At 51.5% G+C, this 21679-nt stretch overlaps 3 protein-coding genes across 3 annotated transcripts in view; 1 reads left to right on the top strand and 2 right to left on the bottom strand.

Annotated features, from left to right (window-relative positions):
- MCM3AP (minichromosome maintenance complex component 3 associated protein) overlaps positions 1-12902 on the bottom strand; it is a 32763-nt gene extending 19861 nt beyond the window's left edge. Inside the window, exons 1-10 of the mRNA XM_072640783.1 lie at positions 12779-12902; positions 10209-11513; positions 9873-10096; positions 7681-7759; positions 7313-7466; positions 5807-6003; positions 4964-5103; positions 3693-3890; positions 2997-3269; positions 1157-1315 (exon numbers count right to left, since the gene is read on the bottom strand). Coding sequence (XP_072496884.1) covers positions 1157-1315; positions 2997-3269; positions 3693-3890; positions 4964-5103; positions 5807-6003; positions 7313-7466; positions 7681-7759; positions 9873-10096; positions 10209-11418 — 2634 coding nt within the window. The 5' untranslated portion in view covers positions 11419-11513; positions 12779-12902. The remainder of the gene's footprint in view (positions 1-1156; positions 1316-2996; positions 3270-3692; positions 3891-4963; positions 5104-5806; positions 6004-7312; positions 7467-7680; positions 7760-9872; positions 10097-10208; positions 11514-12778) is intronic.
- A 52-nt stretch (positions 12903-12954) lies between these two features.
- Positions 12955-21148, top strand: YBEY (ybeY metalloendoribonuclease). Its single transcript, XM_072640782.1, has 5 exons — positions 12955-13083; positions 15240-15467; positions 17365-17496; positions 18615-18683; positions 19436-21148. Exons 2-5 carry the CDS (start codon positions 15258-15260, stop codon positions 19523-19525), a joined length of 501 nt encoding a protein of 166 aa, XP_072496883.1. The 5' UTR covers positions 12955-13083; positions 15240-15257; the 3' UTR covers positions 19526-21148.
- LOC140525399 (germinal-center associated nuclear protein-like) overlaps positions 20975-21679 on the bottom strand; it is a 40520-nt gene continuing 39815 nt past the window's right edge. The window contains exon 24 of the mRNA XM_072640780.1: positions 20975-21338. Within this exon, the coding sequence (XP_072496881.1) occupies positions 21183-21338 (156 nt within the window). The 3' untranslated portion in view covers positions 20975-21182. The remainder of the gene's footprint in view (positions 21339-21679) is intronic.

The following is a 21679-nucleotide window of genomic DNA, read 5'->3' as shown; positions in this document are numbered from 1 at the left end:
TTTCTGTGCCACTTTTATTCTCATGAACAAATTCCATAAAAGGGAGAAATCTCCCCACTGGACACATGGCACTTTGTGCCGAAGCTCATGAAACATATACTCACCTCCTTCCTAAACAATCTGTTCATTCCCAAACAGGGACCAAGTGAGGGAACTTTTTGCTTTGAGAAAGAGGAAAAACCCCTCTTCTCCATCCCTCAAAACAGACCCAAAAAACTGAGTACTCTCACACACAATAGACATCTCCCTGCCCCTGTAGGGCAGGTTGGGAAAATGTCCAGATGTTTCTGGAGCTAAAAATCTAGGCTTTCTGAGAAAGCCAGAGATGAAATTTTAAAAAGAAAACACAGTCCCTCTGCATCGAAAACTATAGTGACGGGTGATCTGCTGTCATGCCCAACTCCTGCAGAACTCAACAGACTACACTACTGCATGTCTCATGAGGGAAGGGAATGGCTTCCTGGGACACTCCTCTTCTGGGCCTTAGATCCTTTGTTTGTCTTTATGGATCACTCTGAGGATGGTGCTGGATGGCATCAGCATGAATCACAAAGACCTGACAGATGACTAGCCCAGTAGTGTCAAACTCAAACAGAAATCTGAATACTGACTTAAAATCCTAACAGTTAATAAAGATCCTTAACATTTACAGAGCGCCTTACGTGCCAGGCCTTGGGCCAAGGGGTTTACAATTATTATCACACTGGATCCTCACAACAATCCAGAAAGTCACTGCTATCATGAGTCCCATTTTACAGATAAGGAGACTAAGGTATGCAGAGGTGAAGTTCAAGGTCACACAGAGAGGACGTGTCTGGTGCTCCTGATTCCAGGCCCAGTACTCTACTGCTGCGCCATCTGGCTGCCTAAAATCCACAAGCTGGCATCCTCTTTGCTGTACTATGCTTTTATTTGCCTTTTAGTCTGGTTCAACAGCTGTGAGTTTGACACCTCTGATCTAAACTACCTTTCATCTTACAGATGGAGAAACTGAGGCCCAGGGACAGTGGTTTACCCAAGGTCTCCTGGCAGTAAGTGGGAAAGCAAAGGAAATGCTCCCTCCACATCCCTTTGATTTCAGGGATTTTTTCTCACTGCAGACCAAAGTAAAGTCCTCCCCAAGCATCCTCCAGCCTTTCCGTAACAGCTCACCCACCTGATTGAAGTAGCAGTGCAGGAGGCAGGCATTCAGGTAGGAGGCGGACCGCACCAGCTTGAAGAACCTGACAAAGTTGTTGCTGTTCAGGGCCGCGAAGGCCTGTACTGCAAACTTCACCTCGGGAGAGTTGCGGACATTGGGCCGGAACTGCTGCACCTCTCTGGGGAAGCAAGCAGAAAGGGATTCATGAAGAAATGCAGGACATGATGGAGGAAAGAGAGAGGGGGGATCACCATGACAAACACATGCGAAGCTAGGTATGTGGTGGTGAGGATGGGCAGCTCTACGCTAGCCAAACAGAGCTCATAGCAAGTACGCACTAGAAATGGGTACTCAGGCCTCTCTACAGCCAGAGACCCAACTGGCCGCATGGGCCCACGGAAGGAGACATCCCTCTAGTTATTCATTTATGAGTAACTTCAAATGGGAGTGTAGAGTCAGGTGTGCACATGTTACATACGCTTATATATGAACAGGAATAAAGGAATCACTGCTCACTCTCTGCCAAGCACGGCACAGAGAGTGAGGCATACAAAGAGAAAAGCCAGACAGTGCCCTCCTCTCAGGAGGAGAAAACATGGAGGGCAGGGCCTTAGGGACAGTGGTAAAGACATGATCAGGCCTCCTCTTTCATGTTATTTCCACTGATAAAATCCTAGCTATTTCTGAGGGTGGACCACTGCACAGTGCCCAGGGACTTTCCTTTGTGGGTCTTCAGTGGCTGCACCACATCTCCCCAAGGGCTGTTACAGGAGGATGCTGAGGGCATCCCAAGCCCTCGGGCCCTGGGCTGTCTCCATCAGGCTTGGAGGGGAGGTGGGGCTATGCCTGGGCTGGTCCAGACTGCCTCTCCCTGAGATGCGTCTCTGCTACCCTCCTCTCCCCACTCCCCGTAGAGTACAAGCTCCAGAGAGCAAGGCCTATTTCATTTCCATCTTTCTATCTCCAGCACCTTGCCCAGGGTCTGGCACATAGCACATACTTAGCACATGTTCACTGAAAGATTGAAAATGACTGTATCCAATACAACATACAATACAATACAAAACAAGAATTTTATATGCACAGACAACCTGAAACAGACAAACTGGGAATGAAATTTTAACTCATGGCTATTTTGGGAGAAAATTAATGCAACTTTCCAAAAAGTACCCTTTTTGAATGACTTAAGAAAGGAGACAAAAGTCTCATTCCCTACCAGGTCATTCAGATTCTATCCTACAGTCGCCTTTTCCCCGGAGGTTTCTCTTTAAACAAAATGTCTGCTTCACCCCACAGAGCTACTAAAAGAAAGGTATAGACCATCATTTTGAAATACAAACACCAAAGAACTCCAACCCAACGGCTAGCCCCTAAGCCCCCACAGCGTGTAAACTCCAGCCACGTTCATCTGGACACATGATGTACACACGTCATCAGAGCCCAGGTTTCCTGCTTGGCCTCTCTTACTTCAAACCCCCATCCTGAAGTTCCAGGAACAGTCCTGGCACTGGTCTCTGAAGTAAAGGTCAGCCATCAGCATACCTCTGCACTCCCCACATCCCCCCAAGGTGACCACCCTCCCTCCCTGGCCCTATCGTTGCTCTTGTCACTGCTGACCAAACAGATGGAGACTGCTGGCCAGGTTGGGCTCCAGAAATCCTGGGTGAGCCACTTTCCCTCTCTGGGCCTCAATTTCTGGGGGATAAACTAGATGAGCTCTCTGTGTGATGCCCAAATGGCCTCTTGCTCCGAGCTGTTGCTCAATTCCCCATGCTGGTGGCCAGCAAGCTAATGGAGGACAGTTCCCAGCCCTGACCAGCTCCCACGCTTTCAGCCCTCCCCCCCAATGGAGTACTTGCCTCAGAATGTCTCCCTTGTTGAGATTGAGCAGGACGTTGTAGCCTCGGAATTCTGCTTCACTCACACAGAGGATGCCCTTATTGGCCAGGTCCTGGTACATCTCCTTGAGGCTCTGCAGACATTTGGTCATGTTTTCGTTGTTGATCTTGGCATCAAAGGAGGACATGGGCTCTTCACACAACGAATGCGCACAGTGGATGTGAAATCGGGTGCACTTTTCGATCAGTGACACCGTCAGGGGGTCACAGAGGTGCTGCTGGGTGATGTCCTGCCCAGGGAGAACAAAGCCAGACAAAACCAGGCAGTGAGAGTGTTGTTGCAGGCCAGGGTCATCCTAGCTTTTACAAAGTACCTGCTTCCTAGGATGGTCTAGAATGACTCCTGGGATGTGGTTATCACTTCAAGGATAGCATGTCACCCTTGGAACAACCAGAACAATCAGACCTCCTGCGGTGCTTACCAAGGTCCTGTAGGACTGCGCTTCCTGTACATCTGACCTGAAGGAAGGGACTTCATCTGACTTACTTTTCTTGTCTAAGAAATGGGGACAAGCTTCCCAGTGCCTGCCACCTAGGGCTAACGCTATCGAGCAAGCCCACTGTAGCTGGGATAGGTTGAAGAAATGGGAGCTGCTGCCCTCCCAGGTTTCAGCTTCCAGCGTACAATACTCAAAAGGAGGCCCAGGTCATACCTTCCTTATTCCACGGGTCCTGTTCCATACAAAGTCATACCAGTCACGAGAGCTCCCTTCCTTCTGGTCCATAATCTGGGTGACAAGGTAGTCCATGGTCATACTGAGCACCCCTGAGGGACGCAATTCGTGGGGTAGGGGCTCTTCCTGGTCAGCCGAGGATCGGCTGTATTCTTTTATCGCTGCTGCATGGTCCACCTAAGAAGAGGGTGAAAAAGCCTTATATTGGTTAACATTTGTTTTACTTCTGCTTGTCACAGAAGGCCTGTATACTCAAGATTTTACTAAGGAATAAAACCCATCTCTCTCCTGCACAAGGGTTAGGAGTGGACAGGAGACTTCGCTCCTGGGAGCTCCCGACAAGGTATGGAGGGCAGCCCTACCTCTGCAGGTTCATCTCCCCAAAGCTCCCCATGCTGATGCACCTCAACGCAAAGGCCAAAGTATTGTCTTCATTCCTCAGTCAGCCCAGTCAGCTGTGCACTGTTCTCCACCTGCCTTTGTTGAACCCAGGATGACTTAGATATGAGGATGTCTGGGAGGATTTTACTAACAGGCTACCCTTCAATGGGGCCAATCCCATCCCAGCCCTGTCTTTTCAACCACTGACCCCTCTGTATGTTTTTCCATGAGCCCTCCATCCAAGACCTAGATCATGTAGCAGCAGCCTCTTCCTGGATCTGGGAGCACTTCATGGAGAGCCAGGGTGCCCTTCAGCTGCATGTCTGTCCAAGATGGGGCCTCTGATGAAACCCAAAGGCACTGCCTGTGGGCAGGTCATGCTAGCCACAGGCCACTAAGCAACTTTCCATTGCCACTAGACCACCTGAAAGCTGGGCTCTCCTTATATCCGTGACTTGCAGCCATCTGTATATACCCTGTCACCAGGAGCATGCTGGGGTTGACAGGATGGACTCTGGTGGCAGTGAGCAGACAGACACTGAAATGGGCCCAGAACTGAAGAGGAAGAAGCAAGTGGGCTGGATTACACTGGAAAACTGGGTATAAAGATGACAATCAATGTTCCACAGGAGATCACATGAGGTGGTATCTCATGTCAACAAGGAGAGTGGTTAGTGCCCAGCTTGAGTGCTGCACGGGGCCCCTCGCACCCAGGGCAGACAGGAAGGACAGTGCCATGGGATGTGCAGGCTTTGCAGCAATCACCACACCAACGACGTCACAGCTCCAATTAGAGTGAAGCACTCAGGGAGACAACATGGGGCACAAGCCACCAGGATAAATCAGTACAGGTAACTACGTAACCCTACCTGATCTGTGCCAGGCATCACTTCAAAAGAACTCAGTTGGTTCCTGGTTTCTCGCATGTACCGCTCTTTCTCGGGACACATGTCTGGGCACGTCCCAACAAAGGCTTTGGCTTTATCCAGATCCGTTCTTTTGACTCGAGCTAGACCATGCCAAAGAGAAGGAACCAATCAGCATTTATCTGCAAGGACAAAGGACAAGGAACCAGCACCAGGTCCTCCAGGAGCCCCAGCTGGGCACAGTCCCAAGGGGAGGCTGTGACAAAGGAGATGCTGGAAATCCTGAAGGAAGCAGGCCTTGGGGGAGAGCAATGGGAAGAGACTGGAAGGGGAGGGACCAAGTCTTCACTACTGAAGGCCTTCACCTCTGCCAGAAAGGCCTCTAACAATGAGAACACCAAGGACAGGGCCCGGCAAACTGTCTCCTCCTCTGCTTTACAACAAAAGCCCTTGTTATCAAGGGAATGGAAGGAGGCAAAGAAAGGAATAAGCAGCACTTAGTGCCCACTGTATGCTAAGCACAGATCTTGCTGGATTCTCACAAGGGAGGGGTTAACATTATCCCCATTTTACAAGTGAGGAAACAGAAGTGGAGGCTAAAATGATTAGACCAGGCCAGGGTCACACAGCCAGAAAATGTTTGAAGCTGAATTTGAACTCAGGTCTTCCTAGGTCCAGGCCTAGTGCTTGGTGCTTACCTCCCAATTCAGAAAGCATTGGCAGCCAGATGCACCAAGACCAAAGTGAAGGAAACATCTCCTGCTCTCATTTACATCAACGTGGGCAACCCCAAGGAAAATGCAGATCATGTGGGGGCTTGGACAGAGGCACCAGCCCAACACTGACCTTGCCTCATGATCTTGTCCCTCTGGTCAAGGAGGCGGTACTTGTCCTCTGATGTCTCAGCTACCGTTCCCATTAAGGTGCTGAGGGTGGTGGCCGACAGGCCCAGGTTGTCTGAGCTTGGGACCTCAGGCCCAGAATCGAAGGGCTCCCCTTCAAACTGCAGAGACTTGGAAAGGCTCGGTTTCTTAACTGGAGAACTACAAAAAAGAACAATGTGCTCATCTGAGGTCCCTGGCCTGATCTCAGAGAAGTCTTATGACTTCCAGGCACCAGTGGCTTTGTGATCTCTCTCCATGTGAAGTTCCAGCCCACAATCTCCTAGAAAATCACCTGGAGGCCTTCCTTTAGCCCTTTGTGTGAATGCCTGGGGCATTCAGCCCTGATTCTCTAGAGTTTGGCTTAGTTTCTTGGGAAGACACCCTTTCTTCACCACCCACAAAGTCCTACTTGGAGGCCTCCAGGCCTGGAAATGGCCCTGGGTTCTAGAAGGCTCTATCCCAGTGAACTCAGGACTGCCTACTGCCCAGCCCAATCCAGACTAGCGGGGTAATAGGAACAACTGCTCAGTCCCTCACTGCTTTTCCTCTACACACTCATGATTCTCTTTTACTCAGGCTGAGGACATGACTCCAACCTCTGCTGCTGTTCTAACTGGAGGTGGGGGTTCAGAGCTACAGTGTCACCATCAATAGGAACTCCAGGCATACAAACTGCCTCCAATGAGATGACAGTGGGGTGAGCACAGCATGGTGACATCAGAAAAGCCACTGGAAAGCCTCAACAGATGGGCGTGGTCAAGAAGGGAATGTATTTGCTTAACTCTGCATACTGTCGGGAGGGTTTGGTCAATCTTTTTATTCCAGTGGCAGAATGGTGGTGGAATGGTGGGAGAGCCCCAAAAGAAACATGCCCTGTTCTTATTATCACTTTGGAGAGTCATGAAAATCCCCTGGAAATGTGAGAGCCCCCATTTATAAAGGAGGATTCCTGAGCCCTGAAAGCTTCCAGAACCGAACCAGCCAACAGCTCCCACTGAGAATGCAGGAAAGCCAAGGCTGGAGCATCTGGCCCTCGGACCTAAGCTCTTTCCACCACAGCCTGCTGCCTTAGGGACCATATGGCAATGGTGGAGCACCAACGGAAGGCATTAACAAAAAGCCATCCATCCACTTTCATTTCCTGGATCATAAAGCACGCGTGCCATTCGTAAGGTCAGTTCAAATCAGATCCTTCACTCCGAGGTTCTGAAGGACAAATGGACAAAAAAAGTTAGTGCTGCTTTATAATGCGTGGCTCAAAACTACAGATAATTAGTCACTGATTCCTGCCTGTCTATGCAGGGTCCCCAGTAGGCATTTCCATGAGCATATATTAAGTACCTACTGGGTACTGACATGGCACTAGAGACAAGACAAAAATGAGACAGGAGGAAACAGGATGAGTGCAGGCAAGTACATCCACGAAGGTTCCCTGGCTTTGCTCGTGGCTGATGGCCACCATGCCTACCTCTTACTCAGAAGGCTGCCACTGCCGCCCGTTGCAGGTCTCAGGAGGGGCTTGCGCAGCGGGGAGTGCTGGAAAGGTGAGTCTTCGCAGCTCTGACCGGCCTCCCCCTCACCTGATTGTTTCTCCTTTGGTGAAAAGTCCTTCTTGCTGGGACCTGAGGAGAAGCACCTTAGGTCAGGAGTGTTGAAGACCAAGGGCTTCCCAGCAATCAGACATTATCATCTGGAACAAAGCCACACCTCCTGCAGGTCACAGAAGAGGCCAGAGCTGGGCACTGCCCTCCAAGCCTCCTGCCCTGTAACCAGCTACAAACAGCAGCTGCCCATCAGCAGCATTCTATCCAACAGAAAAGACCAGAATTAACTCACTTATTTTTTTCTTGTGCCAAAAGATGAGCATGTCTTTATGCAAGCCTTTTCCTTTCTTCCGAGCCAGGGCTGCAGAAGCCTGAAAACAAATTCCAGAACCAATGAGGAAGAGGTGGGAGCAGGAGAGGGAGGGATAACAAGCCCAGAGGAAACACTCAGGGACAAAATGACCTGACCCGAAGACAGTCCTGATGCTGAGAACAAGCTGCTGGCCTTGACAAGTAAAGGGGATCATGCAGAGGGAAGAAGACCCACCCGTACACACAGAGTGATATCAGCTCTTTTTGTGGTGGTCAAGACTTGGATCTTAAGGGGATGCCATCCAATGGGGAACAGTTGAACAAGTTGTGGAATATGAACATAACAGAATACTATTGTGTTATGAGAGACAATGAGCAGGCAGACTGCAGAAAAACCCGGAAAGACTTACATGAACTGATGCAAAGTGAAGTGAGCAGAACTAGAAGAACACTGTCCACAGCCATAGACATATTGCAGGATGATCTGTGGCAAATAACTTAGCTCTTTTCAACAATACAATGCTTCAAGATAATCCCAAAGGACTCATGTTGGAAAATACTCTCCAGAGCCAGAGAAAGAACTAAGAAGTCTAAACGCAGATCAAAGCAGACTCCTTTTAACTTACTTTTTCTTTTTGTTGGGGGGGGGGGGGTCTGTGTTTTCTTTTGTAATGTGGCTAATATGGAAAAATGTTTTACATGACTACACATGTAAAATATAAACCAAATTATTAGCCTTCTCAGGAGGGAGGAAGGGGTGGAAGGGAGAGAATTTGGAACTAAACATTTTAAAACATGAATGCCAAAATTTTTTTTTAACATAATTGAGAAACAACAGAGAAAGAAGGAAAGGAATGCTAGTAGGGACCACACAAGGAGTCGGAGCAATTCTGTGAGGATGCTTTTCATGATGTCAGGGATACACCCAGATGGGATGAGCAGAGATGGAACTTGGGGGGTGGGGAGGGCAGCCAAGTCAGGAAGGTTCCAAATCCAAAGGATCAGCTCACTAAGGATGGGCAGAGAGGCTGCTGACAGCCAAAGGAATGTTCTGGCTATGGAAATTCTTGAAAACCACCTCTCATGTTACAGATGGGATGCAATCTACCTTGGTGGATAGACTACCTATACCAATGTAATCCCCCTGGCCCTCAAGCAGCAGAGACACTGAGCCTCAGCCCCTGAATACTACCAGGCATCTGCAGGAGAGCTCGCTGACAAGGGCTACATTGTAGCATCATTTTGTTGTTCCTGAGGGATACAGAATGTTAGGGGAGGCCACAGAGAAGTGGGAAAGTGCTTGCTTCCTCTCCTGTCTATTTCTCCCTGAGACAGCACGTGGGAGCTCAGGGAAGCTATTTGGGGGGAGCATCCAATGGTGACACCCCAGGGCAGAATTGTCCATGTGTGCTAACACTCAGGGACCACCAGCATAAAGGAGGGCAAAGGGAAGCAGAAGCAAAACCACACAGGAAATGGGTTTCCTGCTGAAGACTGGGCACATGGTCAAGAATCAGAGCCTCGGCCTGCAGATCACAAACCTGGCCTCCAAACTGTCTTTTTTTACGCAAAGTTCTGCCTATGCTACAGTTTGGTGGTAGCTCCCACAAGACCACAGTCATGACTCAAACAAGAAGCAGAAGTAGGGCGCCAGTGGGCAGGATCCCAGGAGCCAGCAACCTGGGCCTCCTGCCTGCTGCCAACTCTGGCATCCCCCAGGCCTGGAACACTCTCCTTCCTCTACTGCAATGAATGACTGGCAACCACTCTTAAATCCCAGTGCCTTCCCTCTGTTAATTGGCTGGTCATTTCCTAGTCATCCTGCAGAGTTTGGTGTGTGTTTGTTTGCTTATTAAATCCTTCGTGAGATTATAAGCTCCTTGAGGGCAGGAACTGCCTTTACAGGGCCTGGCACATGGTAGGTTTTTAGTAAATGCCCTCATCATGCAAAGAGTGAGGCCATGGAGGCAGAGAAGGGCAGAGGGCCAGTCACCAGACAGGAGCAAGAGATCCCTGAGTATGGCTTGGGTGCCCCAAGTGGGCACTGGTGGCAACAGAAGGCCTCTAAGGAAATGAGCCATGCTCCCTGGTAGGGAAAACAGCCACGATGAAAAGGCCAAGAGGGGCTGCAATGCACCCAATGGAGGGCCTCCAACCACAAAGGGCACTCACATGGTCTGAGAAGTGCACGATGGCAAGCTTCCGGCTGCGCCTGGGATAGATGCGCTGTACTTTCCCAAAGCGGCTGAAGTGCTTCTCCAGGACTGCCCTGTCATTGAGGTAGTTGGGGATGTTCTTGCATTGAATAGCGGTGAGCTCACTTTGCAGCAAGCTGCTGGTGCTGTCCACACTCTCCTTCTTCCCCCGGTGGGAAAGGGTGGCCCTGCTGGCAGATCCTGCAAGGGAAGCCACGAAAAGGGAGGAGGGTCAGTGGAGACCAAACAGGGGCAACCCTCAGAACAGATGCACCCTTAGGACTTTTCCCAAGTGGTCGTGGCTAGTATGTACCTTCCTGGCTGTCTCTGCCATCCATTCCTTCCTCTTTCAGCCGGGGAGTGGACAACACAGGAGGGGTCACTCCTGCTGGAGCAGAGTGCTCCGTCTCGGTGGATTCTAAACCACTCACTTCCTTTTTCATTTCCTTGCTACCTAGGCGGCTGGTCTCTTTATTGCTCCTCAGCATGTCCTGCAGCGTCCGTCCAAACAGGCCTCCACCACGGGGCCGAGTCAAGCGGGGAGGGCGCTTTTCTGGAGGATGATCGCCCCTCGACAGGAGTTCCACATCTTCTGGAGCATCATAGTCCCGTCTCCTGGGGGAACGGTCATGGTCTTCTTTCCTTTTCAGTCCTTTCACATGTCCAGATAGCAATCCTCCCTGGCCACCAGCATCATCCCGTCCTTGCTTGCTCACTGCTTTGCTTGTAGAAAAGGGCTCCCCCACAGACCCTGGTGATGCGAAGCTTGTGAAGCTGCTCCCTGAGCCCCCAAACGCTGGTTTGGGCCCCCTCTTTTCCTCCTCCACATTCTGACTTGAGGGAGCAGAGGCAAAGGTTGAGGATGGGATGTTGCCAGCTGGTTTGGAGAACGTGAAGCTTGGGCTGGTGCCTGAACTACTTGAGACCTGGGAAAACGTGAAGGAGACCAGTGCCTCAGGCCCACTGCTTGTGGGGTGGGAAAATGTAAAAGACCCCGGAGTCACCTGGCTCTGTGTCTTCTCCGGCTCTGACTCTGCCCCAAAGATTGGTCTGAACGTTGCATTTTCAGGAGGCTTAAAGCTGAACTCAGATCGCCCCAAAGTGCCCCCGGACACTTCTCCACTACTGATCCCAAAGCTGGTGGTGCCAGGGAAAGCTCCAAGACTGGTGGGTGGCTTGAAGCTAAATCCTGGGTTGCTAGGGCCAGAGGAACTGGGAGGTCCGGCAGTTGCTGTGAGGGCAGGAGCCTGGCCTGGGGCCTGGGCAGAGTACAGCCCGATAGTGGAGGCAGGTGGGAACCCTACTGTAGGTCCTGAAGAAGACTGAGCCACCCCAGAAGTCTGGGAAAAACCAGAGGACTGTGCAAACCCTGTCTTCTGTCCTGAGCTCACACTGTTCTGTCCAAAAAGTGAGGGCTGACCAAATCGAAAAGGCGGCTGAACCTGGAACGTTCCCAGGGAGCCACTGGAAGGGGTAGGGAACACGCTTGATTGCTGTCCCCCAAAAGGATTGTTGGGGTTCATCTTCCAAACCAGTTACCAAAAAGCAAAAGAGATTAAAAGAGCTACAAAACCACGTGCTGATCTAGGCTTCTCTCCATCTTGGCCATGGCAGGTGGCTGAAAGACAGAGAGATAAGAGGTGAGTGGTGAGAGGACATTGTGATCATTCTGAGAGGCCTGCAGAGGCTTCTGATCCTGAAGAGGCCTGCCGCTCTCAAGTGAGCCCATTATCCCTGTTTTACAATGGGCAGTTCAATAAGGGACTTGCCCAAGGTCACACAGTCCAAGGCAGGGCTTCAATTCTGGTCTTCCAGCCTCCCTGGTCAGTGCTCCAACCCCTGCGCCACCTGGCATTCTGTCACTCAATACTGACAAATAAGAAATAATAGGAACTTATCATTTTAGGTGGGAATTAACTCAAAGCCTGAGGCACTTTTACTTTTCCAAAAACAAAAAGGGAGAGACAGAGGGCCAGGCCTAGTTATTTAATGGCACAATGAGGCCTCAGGGTGAGAGAGAATTAAAAATGGAGCCAGAGCCAGGACTGAGGTGCAAGCTTTGCTGCCCATCCCTCACTGAGCTGGGTGTCCTCAGCTGAGCCCCTGGCCCCTCCCTGGCCTTCAAAAGCTTGGGGGAGGAGAGGTCTGACCTAAGGGAGAAGGGGGGAGGGGAAGGTGACTCAGAGGGGGGAGGGGAGAGGGGAGGGAAATAGCTAGCACTTTATCCCGAGGCCTCCAAGCCCTGGGATCCAACACCCACGTCCAGCCACGAGTGCCAGGGGCGGGTCTCACTTAATGCCCCCCACAACGTCACATACTTTCTGACTTGGGGTCCCCCCCCAACCATTTCCAGACCTGCCCCCGCCATGGCTCCTCGGCCTCCAGGACCTCCCAGGGTCTCCTGCCAAACCCCCGGCCGTTGTCCTGCGCCTGTCCCGCCCCTGGGGCCTCTCTGGAGGTCGGGAAGACCTGGGTTCAGATCTGCCCTCGGACCCTGGACAAGTCCTTGGCACGACGGCGCCCCCTCCCCCACTCTCCCGGCCCGGAAGCCCTCGTTCTTCTGCACGCCCCAAGCCTCGGTTTCCGAAGTCGTCGGCAGGCAGAACCGACACCGCTTAAGCGCCTGCTCTGTACTGGGCCCCCTGCTGAGAAGGGGGTGGGGTGAGGGCAGGAGATCCGGGTGGCCCCCACCCCGCCCTGGGCCTCAGTTTCCGCACCGGTCAAACCAGCTGGGAGGAGATCCCCGGCTGCCTCCTTTTACAGACGGGGAAACTGAGGCCGGGGCGGGGAAGGCGCTGGATTCGGACTGCCTCCGTTTCCCGCCCCGACCCGGCAGGGGGGCGTCCCCCCGACCCCCGACCCCCGACCCCTGCCGGCACTCACCCACTCGCAGCACAAAGAGACGGCCCGGCGGACGCTCGGCCGGCCCCGGGTTCGAGCCCAGCGAACAAGAGAACCAGGAGCTGCCGGGCCGGCGGGCCGTAAACAAAGACGGACCCCAAGTCGCTTCCGGTCGCGCGCGGAAGTTTTACCTCCTGGCCCGGTCCCGCAACCGGAAGTTAACTTCGCGTGTGCGTGATGCATGACGTGTTGCGCGTGCGCTCCACGCGCGGGCTGCGTTTCGTGCGTGCGCGTGCGCAGCTGAGCGCACCCGGACCTCTGGAAGGAACGGGACGCGGCAGTGGCGGGTGAGGACGCGGTGCGGGGAGGCGCAGGGCGGCTCCGAGGCCAACCCTCGCTCTTTACAGAAGGGGAAACTGAGGCCCGGGCGGGGAAGGCGCGGCTCTCGGAGGGCCCCGCCCCCTCCTCCTCAGGTGCCCCCGGGGCGGTCTGTGGCCGCTGGACCTGGCACCTGGGCGGGCGGTCCTGGAGGTCAGGCGAGCGAGGACAGGGCTACAGGGGCTGACTCGACATGTTTGCTCCCGGTGCGCTCCCGCCGAGCGGTCCGGAGGGGACGGGCGGGGGCAGAGGTGGGCACAGATGGGCACAGATGGGCAGAGGCCATAGGACTTTGGGGAGCAAACCTGCCAATCAGAGGCTACAGAATGCCCTTCTTACAGTACCTGCTCCTTTACAGCGGCTTTTGATCTGTGTAGAGGTTTATTTTCTGTTGTTTGCAGTGACTTAAAAGAATTAAACTCTGCCAGAGAGATAACGTGAGAACTGTCATTGTCCAGTCTGCAAGAACAACCGCTGAAGCAGAGCTCTGAGCCAATGACACTTTTTAAAGGGTCTGTGGTCCCCTCCCCACAATCTGAGGTGCCCATGGTCCCCAGGACCACATTTTTATAGGGTTCAGTGCCCAAATATACAAAAGAGGCACAGTAAAATGCAGGATCTCATTGGTTGATAGAACTCACCCATGAAGGCCAAAAATGATGTACTAGCATGGGAGGGGGGGAGTGGTCACAAGCTGAGTGAAACACAGGGCATCTACTGAGTCATCACAAGCTGGTCACCCACTCGTGTTGGCAACAGAGAATGGTCCAGAAGTAACAAAAATAACTTGGGGGACTTTCTAAAGCATCAAGTCATCCTTGCTGGTTTGGGCCATGGAATAAGCATAAAACAGGATGGAGATCTCTTTGTCTGCATACTGGTGGTTATACAAGTGAGCTTCGTAACTGGTAAATGAATAATGAATATTATGCCATCATAAAGGCCTGTGGTAAGAACCTATCGTCTCTATTTATCCCTATGTGATTTCTGTAAAGTATCAAACTGGTTGGAATAGAGTAGAGGTCCAAGTGAATTCTTGCTCACAGAACCATAAATAATCCCTATGTACTGTTTCCTGCGTTCATTTTTGCAAAGGAGAACAAGGGTCACTCTGTAGATACAAGATTACTGTCCACAATGAGGAAAAAGAAGATGTAATCCAGAATTGCATTTGTGTATACGTGTATGATGAAAAAACTTCAGAGACTTGAGAAGTGTTCCCCGACATTGAAGGGGACCAAAGAAGACTGTAAGCCATCATAAGTTCTAAATGACATGCAATGCACAATTTTTAAAACCCTGAGGTTTCCTATTCAGGCAAGATGGTAAAGAGGAAAATGATCTGATCATTGCCGGTGGGGCTGTGGAATAGCAGGCAGGCACCCAAATGAGTGAGCAGACCATTGCTGTCCTCTGGCTCAGACATCTTCTTGCTGGGCTTTCACTCCAAAGAAGCCAAAGGCAGAAGCAAGTCCGATGTGCACCCAGGTGGTCACAGTGGTTCTTTTGGGGGAGAGCAAGGAAGTAGAAACAACAAGTATCTGTCCAGTGAGACCACAGGAGAAGATGCATGTACAGAAAAAGATGATGAATGTGCACAGGAATTCAGAGAAACATGGACAGGTTTCTGGGAATTCCATACAACGATGGAAATGAAAAGCTATCTAAAAGAAGGTTGCTCTCTAAGCAGTAAAGGTGACGTCTTCATGGCAGAGAGGTGCCATGGACACCATAGAACAGAGGCAGGGTTTCTGCACAGAGGCTTTTGCTTCATTGCTTCAGCGTAGAGAGGAATGGTACGTGGCTTCAACATCAAGACAAAAGCATCAATGAAGCATTTGGATTTGGTTTGAAGCTGTTCTCATCATCAGAATGATATGTTTATTTCTTTGTGGTCATTGTACAGAACTCGGGTAGAGTGAGATGATCTTGATCTTGGTCAGGACTGACTTGGTAGCCTTGAATCTTGACTTTATCCAGAAAAGCCGTCACTTGGACGCAGCTGGTTGGTCTCTTTCTGCATCACTGAGTTCTGCAAGTTAACACGATGGTCAGGGGTGTTGTTAGGAGTCTGTAGTCTCACTTTCTAGTTCTAATATTTTGTGCTCACGTATAATCCACATAGGGTTCTCCTAGTCCCAAGATGAGCCTCATACTCAGAAACCTCCAGAGCATCATCCCCATTCGGAGGGTCCCTCTTCGGGCCAGAATTGAGCTCCTCCGGCATATCCTCGGCATTCGGCAGTTCGACCTGGGTGTGATATGTGTGGACAACAAAGGCATTCAGCGCCTTAATAGAACCTACAGGCAAAACCACGGTCCCACTGATGTTCTTTCGTTTCCTTTTCATGAGGTAAGGTAGCTTTTTGGCTGCCTTGGGCCTGCCCAGCTTCCAGAACCCCATTAGAGAAGGTCAGGCTCCCCAGCCCCAGGTCTCAGCCCACCAAAGACAAGCAGTTTCTCCTGGAGAGCTTGGTTTTGGGGTTTTTTTGCACTTTTATTCCAAGAAGATTAATAACAGCAGTGAAGCAGTGGGGTCTCTGCCTTGGGGAGGCTCCATGAAGGGAAAGGACACTTCCCAGAGGGTGGAGGGGCAGCTCCCACTGTAGCCTCTCCTCCTTGTTCAGGCCACACCTGCAGGGTCACACTGTCTTCTGAGAGAGCAAGCAGAGGTGGGGGCCAAGATGCTCAGGGCTCAAAATCAGGTCCCATGAGGAGCAAACGGGGCCTGCTCAGCCTAGAGAAGGCTGCAGGGCAGCATGCAAGCTTTCTCTGAGTGTCTGAAGGAATGGATTGGCCCCAGAGAGCAGGGCCAAGAGCTGCAGCATGGCCAGTGCTCAATAAAAGTAAAGGCTTCCTTCCCACTAGAGCGTGGGGGTAGGGAGTTGTGACTCCCAGGTTCTGCTGTTCTCTGCAGCGTATTCAGTGCTAAGGAATGCTTGATGATTTTGTGTTCCAGGAGCACAGGACAAGAAGGCTTCAAGGGGAGAGGGCCTGTTTGGCTCCAATTCGTTTCTTTTTCTTTTTAAAATGTCTTTTTCCAATTACATACAAAAATCTATAACAGTCATTTTTTAAAGTTTTGAGGTGCAGATTTTCTCCTTTCCTCCCCCACACCCCCCCTTCATTAAGAAGGAAAACAGTTTGATATAGGTTATACAAGTGCGGTCCTGTAAACCGTATTTCCTAATGTTAGTCAGGTTGTGAAAGAAGACACGGACCAAAAAGCCACAAACAATGGAAATAAGAGGAAATGGGCACAAAGCCTGCTTGGACCCACCTTTCTCTGGGGTTGAGGGTAGTCTTCATTCTGAGTGTTTTGGAATTGTCCTGGCTCCTCCCTTCATTCCCAGCTGCTTATTGCACCATGGCGCTACACTGCCTGCGTTCACCCCAGAGACACAGACCTCTCGCACCGACCTTCTAGGTTGTCTTGGGCTACGAAATTGTTTCACCCCATCCTTTTGTGGGCTCTACCGACCTAGAATTTGTCTGAAGGAGAATTTGGGGGGGCACAGGCATATCCCTAGCTTTCCTCCACCATCTTGACCTCGCAGTTTTTCCCTTAATCAAAGCCCCAGCAGCAGGCCCATCTCCCTGGCTCAGTCAGAGCTTTGTGCCGTTTACAGTTCTGCTGACTGTCAGATTTGCCTTTTATTTTTCTCCCATTTGTGCAGATTAAGCCAAAAGGAACAGGACAGGGGGGAGGGGCAGGGTTGTGAACCAGCAGCTTCAGGCTGGTTGGGGTGGCCTCTGGCAGCAGAGCTCTCATGGGGATTAGCTTCCTTCTCCACGAGCATCTGAGCAAAACTTGCCATAGGGGGTTCTTGGTGAACATCAGGGCTCCCCCTGAAACAGGATACAGAGAAAGGTGTGGAGCCCCTCTGTAGCACTCAGCTTTATGAGGAATCCTTCTCAGAAGAACCCTGTGAGGTAGATGCCCCCAATCACAGCAGCAAGAATTAAGAGTGGATGTCTAGCCACTTCACTCGACTGAGGCCTAGAGAAAGGGAAACCCCCAGATCCTCGCATACCTATCCCCCATAGGAGCAAAGTGGGGTTTGGATCCCAGTCACATGACCTGATCATGGCCCCGCAGCCCCTGGAACCAGGTCAGCATGAGTGTCCCAGGACTCCAGTGACCTCAGCCTTCCAGTTGCACCCCTGACCTCCCAGGAGAACATCCATAAGAAAGAAACCCTCGTGCTGAGAAAGTGACATCCTTGGACTTTGTGTCTTCCCCTTGGCAGAACCTGAGGGCAGGGACAGCACCCCAGCCAGAGTGCCCAGATGACTTCAACCTGGGAGACATCTTCCTGGGAGTCGAGTACATCTTCCACCAGTGCCAAGAGAATGGTGAAGACTACTATGATGTGCTGACGGTAGGTGGAGACCTCTGGCCCCGGTGGCCAGTCCTGCCTAAGAAGGCACGTTTGTTTGTGGTTCCCTCACACCCCCATATTTAGCAGGGCCTTGGAGCCAGAGCCATGGGCTTGCCAAGGGCTCCACTCTGTGCCATGTGGGCTGCCAGTGCTTCAGCAAAGAACAGTGCAGTACATTCTCATTTGACAGTTATTTCTAGCCAAGCCCCTTAGAGAGAGAACCCAGGGTTGGGCTTCAAGAGACTTTGTGTCCAGTCCCTGCTGGGGGTTCTCAGAGGAATCCCTGACCTTTAAAGTGCTTCTGTTTGTCCTCTTTCAGTGGCCCTGCCAATTTTCCCAAGGTTTTCAAAAGGGTCTCAGTTTCCCAGTATTCTCCCATGGGATAGTGGGGGACTTCAAGAGAACATTGGGCTCCCCATATTTGACCCTGGAGTTATTAGGAGCCACTGGGATTTCACAAGTGGGGGAGAGACGTGGTCCTAGCAGTGCTGTGGGCAGGCCCCTTTGGCAGCCAGCTGGAGGAAGGTGAGGCAGGGATCCAGTGAGGAGGCTGTCTCCATAGTCCAGGTAATGAGGGCCTGGCCAGGGGAGGAGAGGGCAAGTCCAGGCAAGATGCTGTGAAGGCAAAAATGGACCTTGAGAAGAAGCTGGAGAAGGGTGTGAGTGCAAGAGAGGAGCTAAAGGCGATGCTGACAGATGGGGCCCTTGCCAGTCATAGAAAAGGTTTTGGGGAAAGAGAATATCTTAGACAGCCAGGTGGTGCAGTGTGTAGAGCACCTGGCCTAAAGTCAGGAAAGGTCATCTTCATGAGTTCAAATCTGACCTCAGACACTAGTTATGTGACCCTGGGCAGGTCACTTCACCCTGCTGGCCTCAGTTTTCCCCTCTATGAAATGAACTGGAGAAGGAAATGGCAAAGCACTCCAGTATCTGCCAAAAAACCCTAAATGGGGCCGTGCAGAGTCAGACAAGACTGAACAGCAAAATCGTGAGATCTAGGATCCTGGTCACCAGCCAGCCCTGCTCATCCTTGGAAACTCACTCTGGGGCTCTTTCCAGATTACCTTGCTACCGCACATTTTTTCCACGTGCCAGATGTGTCTGTGTTTATTTGGCAGGTGACTGCAGCTCACGGACTTTGCCATTTGCTTGGGTACAAGCACAGCACAGCACCAGAATGGCAAGAGGTAGGTGACAGAGATCCAGTCCCCACAATTCAACTCCCACATAGACCCAGTCTCAAGAAAAAGACCGTTAGACATATAGCGTGTTCCCTCCCAGCAGAGAGGGTTTGTCTTTCTCTAGAGGGGCCCCTTGACACTTCCCTTCCTGGGGCAGTGGTGAGCATCCCATGGTGGGGGGGAATCTAGAAGAGAAACTCCCAACTGAAGAGGGTCAGGAGCCAGACCAAGCATCTGTGACATTCTGGCCTCTGCTGGTGGGAGGCAAGTCCTGGGTCACCTTAGCCCCCGAGCAGACCCACAATTCCCAGGGTCCTCTTTTGTGCCAGCCTGTCAACCACATGTGAGTCTGAGCATCAGCTCCCACATAAAGGACACAACTGGGGAGAAAATTGCTAAAGGGGAGACACAGAAACTGACATTTCATTCTGAGAAGGAAGTCCTCCTCTTTATTGAAAGAGAAGATGGTTGAAATCAAAACATAATCAGTTGAGTCTCAGCCACCTCAGAAGTGGCCATGGAAATCTGTACTTGCTCCTCCCCGGGCCATGGCAGGAGGGCAGGGGGCCAGGCCAGGCCGTGGCAGGAGGGCAGGGGGCCGAGCCGGGCCATGCTTCATGCAGGATCTGTTAGAGACCCTCCATCTCTTGAGCCTGCTTTACCCATCCACACACAAGAACATTGTCCATAGTGTGGTTAACGAAACATGCTGCCCTAACAGACCATCCATAATCCTCCCCCTTTTTCCTCTTCTTCAGATGTACCACAAAGAAAAGCTCACTCTTGAAGCACTGAACAAGGTCACTGGGACCAGCCTCCAACCACTGACCAAAAACCTCTTTGAATGATCCCCTTTACGGACTGGTAGTAGTTGCCCCCGAAGAAACCAGTGTAGCATGGAGCTCAGACCATGATGGCCAGAGAGAGTCCTCCAAGTTACAGAGTGACCAGAAGGGAAGGGAGAGATAGCAGACCTGGAGGAGGAAGGAAATCAGAAGTGGAGGGAAGCAAGGGGAAGTGCGTGCACATAAAGAGCTGTGGGGAGGAGAGAGACCTCAGCCTACCAGCTAGGGCCAGCCATCTGGCCAGACCAACTGACTGCCTTGGGGGCAGTCCTGGCTCAGACGCCCCCATGGGTGGCTACCCATTCTACCCCCAAGGGCTTAGAAGCAGAGGGTGGGCCCTCGGTCTCCCATGGGGCACGGATCCTATTGCATGACTTGTTGTACTTTGCCCAGGATGGGCAGAGCTCCTGAGGGCATGGGGCTGCCCCTCCACAATGTGCAGTCTACCCTTATAACTTTTTTTGGTAAAAGGCAAGAGGGTGAGTGTGTAAGAAAGCTATGCTGTGACTTAAACTGTGGCCCGATATGATGGACTTTGCTTCAGGGTCTTCAGAGGAAAGACCTGTGATCTTTGTGAGCAGGCCCAGTGCTGCCCAGTGCCTGTGGGTGAGTTTCCCTGCATTCGCAGGAGGCCTCTGTCTGGGTGGGGCTCACCATTATCCATGGAAAGGGGCATACTGGCTGTTAGGATTGATTTGTACCTGCACCTCAGACTCCTAGAAAAGATGAGCAGTTGGGGAATCACCTTGTCCTCAACCTTGGAGGGAGCCCTCTGAGATGGGCACAGACATTTCTCAGGACATAGAATGCTTCAGAGCCATTGGGACCATGCTTGTGCAGCTTGCCAAGGCTGAAAGTTCCGCCTGAGCCCTGCTTCTCAGGTGTCTCCCAGTCTCAGTGGGCCAGCAGGAGACCCACTGACCATGACTGCAGGAGAGTTCCACTTCTGCCCAGAACCCCTGCAAACTTGTGCCATTCAGGAGGGCTCAGGAATTTTGTCTGTGGAGAAGGTGATAAGTGTGCCTCTGACCCCAATAGCTGTTGTGGGATCATTTAAAGCTAAAAGGAATTTTTGAGGGCCACATGGCCTTCCCCCTTTTTCTGCTTATGGAGAAAGTGAGGGTCACCTATTCAGGGAAGGGGGCTTGCTGGAGGTCACAGAGGTAGTAAATAGTCCAGGCAGAACAAGCTATGCCAGGGTAGCCGTGGTATCCTAGCTTACCAGGACAGCATCATCAAAAGACGGCTCCATCCAGTGAGTTGGTCATTTTGCAAAGATGCCATGGCTGCCCCGGCGGCAGAGGACCCAGAAGCAAGATGACATCAGGAATTTCTTTCAGGAAAATAAATTCCAGGGTTTTGTGGGGACCCTGAGGCATCCATAAGCAGTTAAGTTCCGTTCATCTGCCCAAGTGACTAACCCAAGGGAGAGAAAGTGCTGGTGCAAGCAGCTTCTGACCTGTAAATGTGCCTTTATTTCACAACTGGACCCAGCATCCTTCCCCCTCAGATGTGTGTAAGGGGTAGCTAATCTTCAACAGTAACAGGATTATTGATGTCAAACTACATCAAACAGGTTAGGGAAGGGGTAACATGGAATTAAAGGTTTTCTCACATTTCTTCAAATCCATCTAATATGAGTCTCTTTTTTTCCACAAAATTAGAGATCTCCCAAGTCTCTCAGAGTAGACAAGTGGAACTTATAGATCTTATCTTCATCCTTGGTGGCTTTAATTAATCTTTCTAAATGTTTCAGTCTTTTAGACAGAGAGAGGTCAGACTTCTCCACAGAGGGCACATCTTCCATCCTTGTAGCCTGTTGGGGAGGAGCAGAGACTCAGGAAGGGCCTGGCAGCATGCCAGTCTGGTGCTGGGAGCTGAGGATGGGCAGAGGCTGAGGGGAAGCAGCCCATGAGGTTGCTCACCATGAGGTGAGTGCCCTTTCCCCGAGCCTCCTGGGGAGGATAGAATAGACCTGTTACTTTGCTAACATGCAGTAGAACATGTACTGTGCTTCCCATGGTCAAATGCTTCCCGAGTTTGTTTACAGAGAAGATCGAGGATCTTCAGATGGGGTGGGCTAACGAGCCATGCCAGTCAAGCTCCCCATATTTGAGCCCTGTCTGTTTGCCAAAGGGAAGCCGACCAGTTCTATGA

This window comes from Notamacropus eugenii, chromosome 2 (assembly GCF_028372415.1).
Source record: "Notamacropus eugenii isolate mMacEug1 chromosome 2, mMacEug1.pri_v2, whole genome shotgun sequence".
In the NCBI taxonomy this organism is placed as follows: domain Eukaryota; kingdom Metazoa; phylum Chordata; class Mammalia; order Diprotodontia; family Macropodidae; genus Notamacropus; species Notamacropus eugenii.
Note: the sequence above shows the minus strand (reverse complement) of the source record. Positions and strands in the feature narration are given on the sequence as shown.

Bases quoted from the DNA above. Each gene is read 5' to 3' on its own strand.
- YBEY (XM_072640782.1), top strand. From the start codon at position 15,258: ATGAGCCTCATACTCAGAAACCTCCAGAGCATCATCCCCATTCGGAGG. The intron at 15,468-17,364 runs GTAAGGTAGCTT...TCCCCTTGGCAG, and splicing joins TTTCGTTTCCTTTTCATGAG to AACCTGAGGGCAGGGACAGC. The intron at 18,684-19,435 runs GTAGGTGACAGA...CCTCTTCTTCAG, and splicing joins CAGCACCAGAATGGCAAGAG to ATGTACCACAAAGAAAAGCT.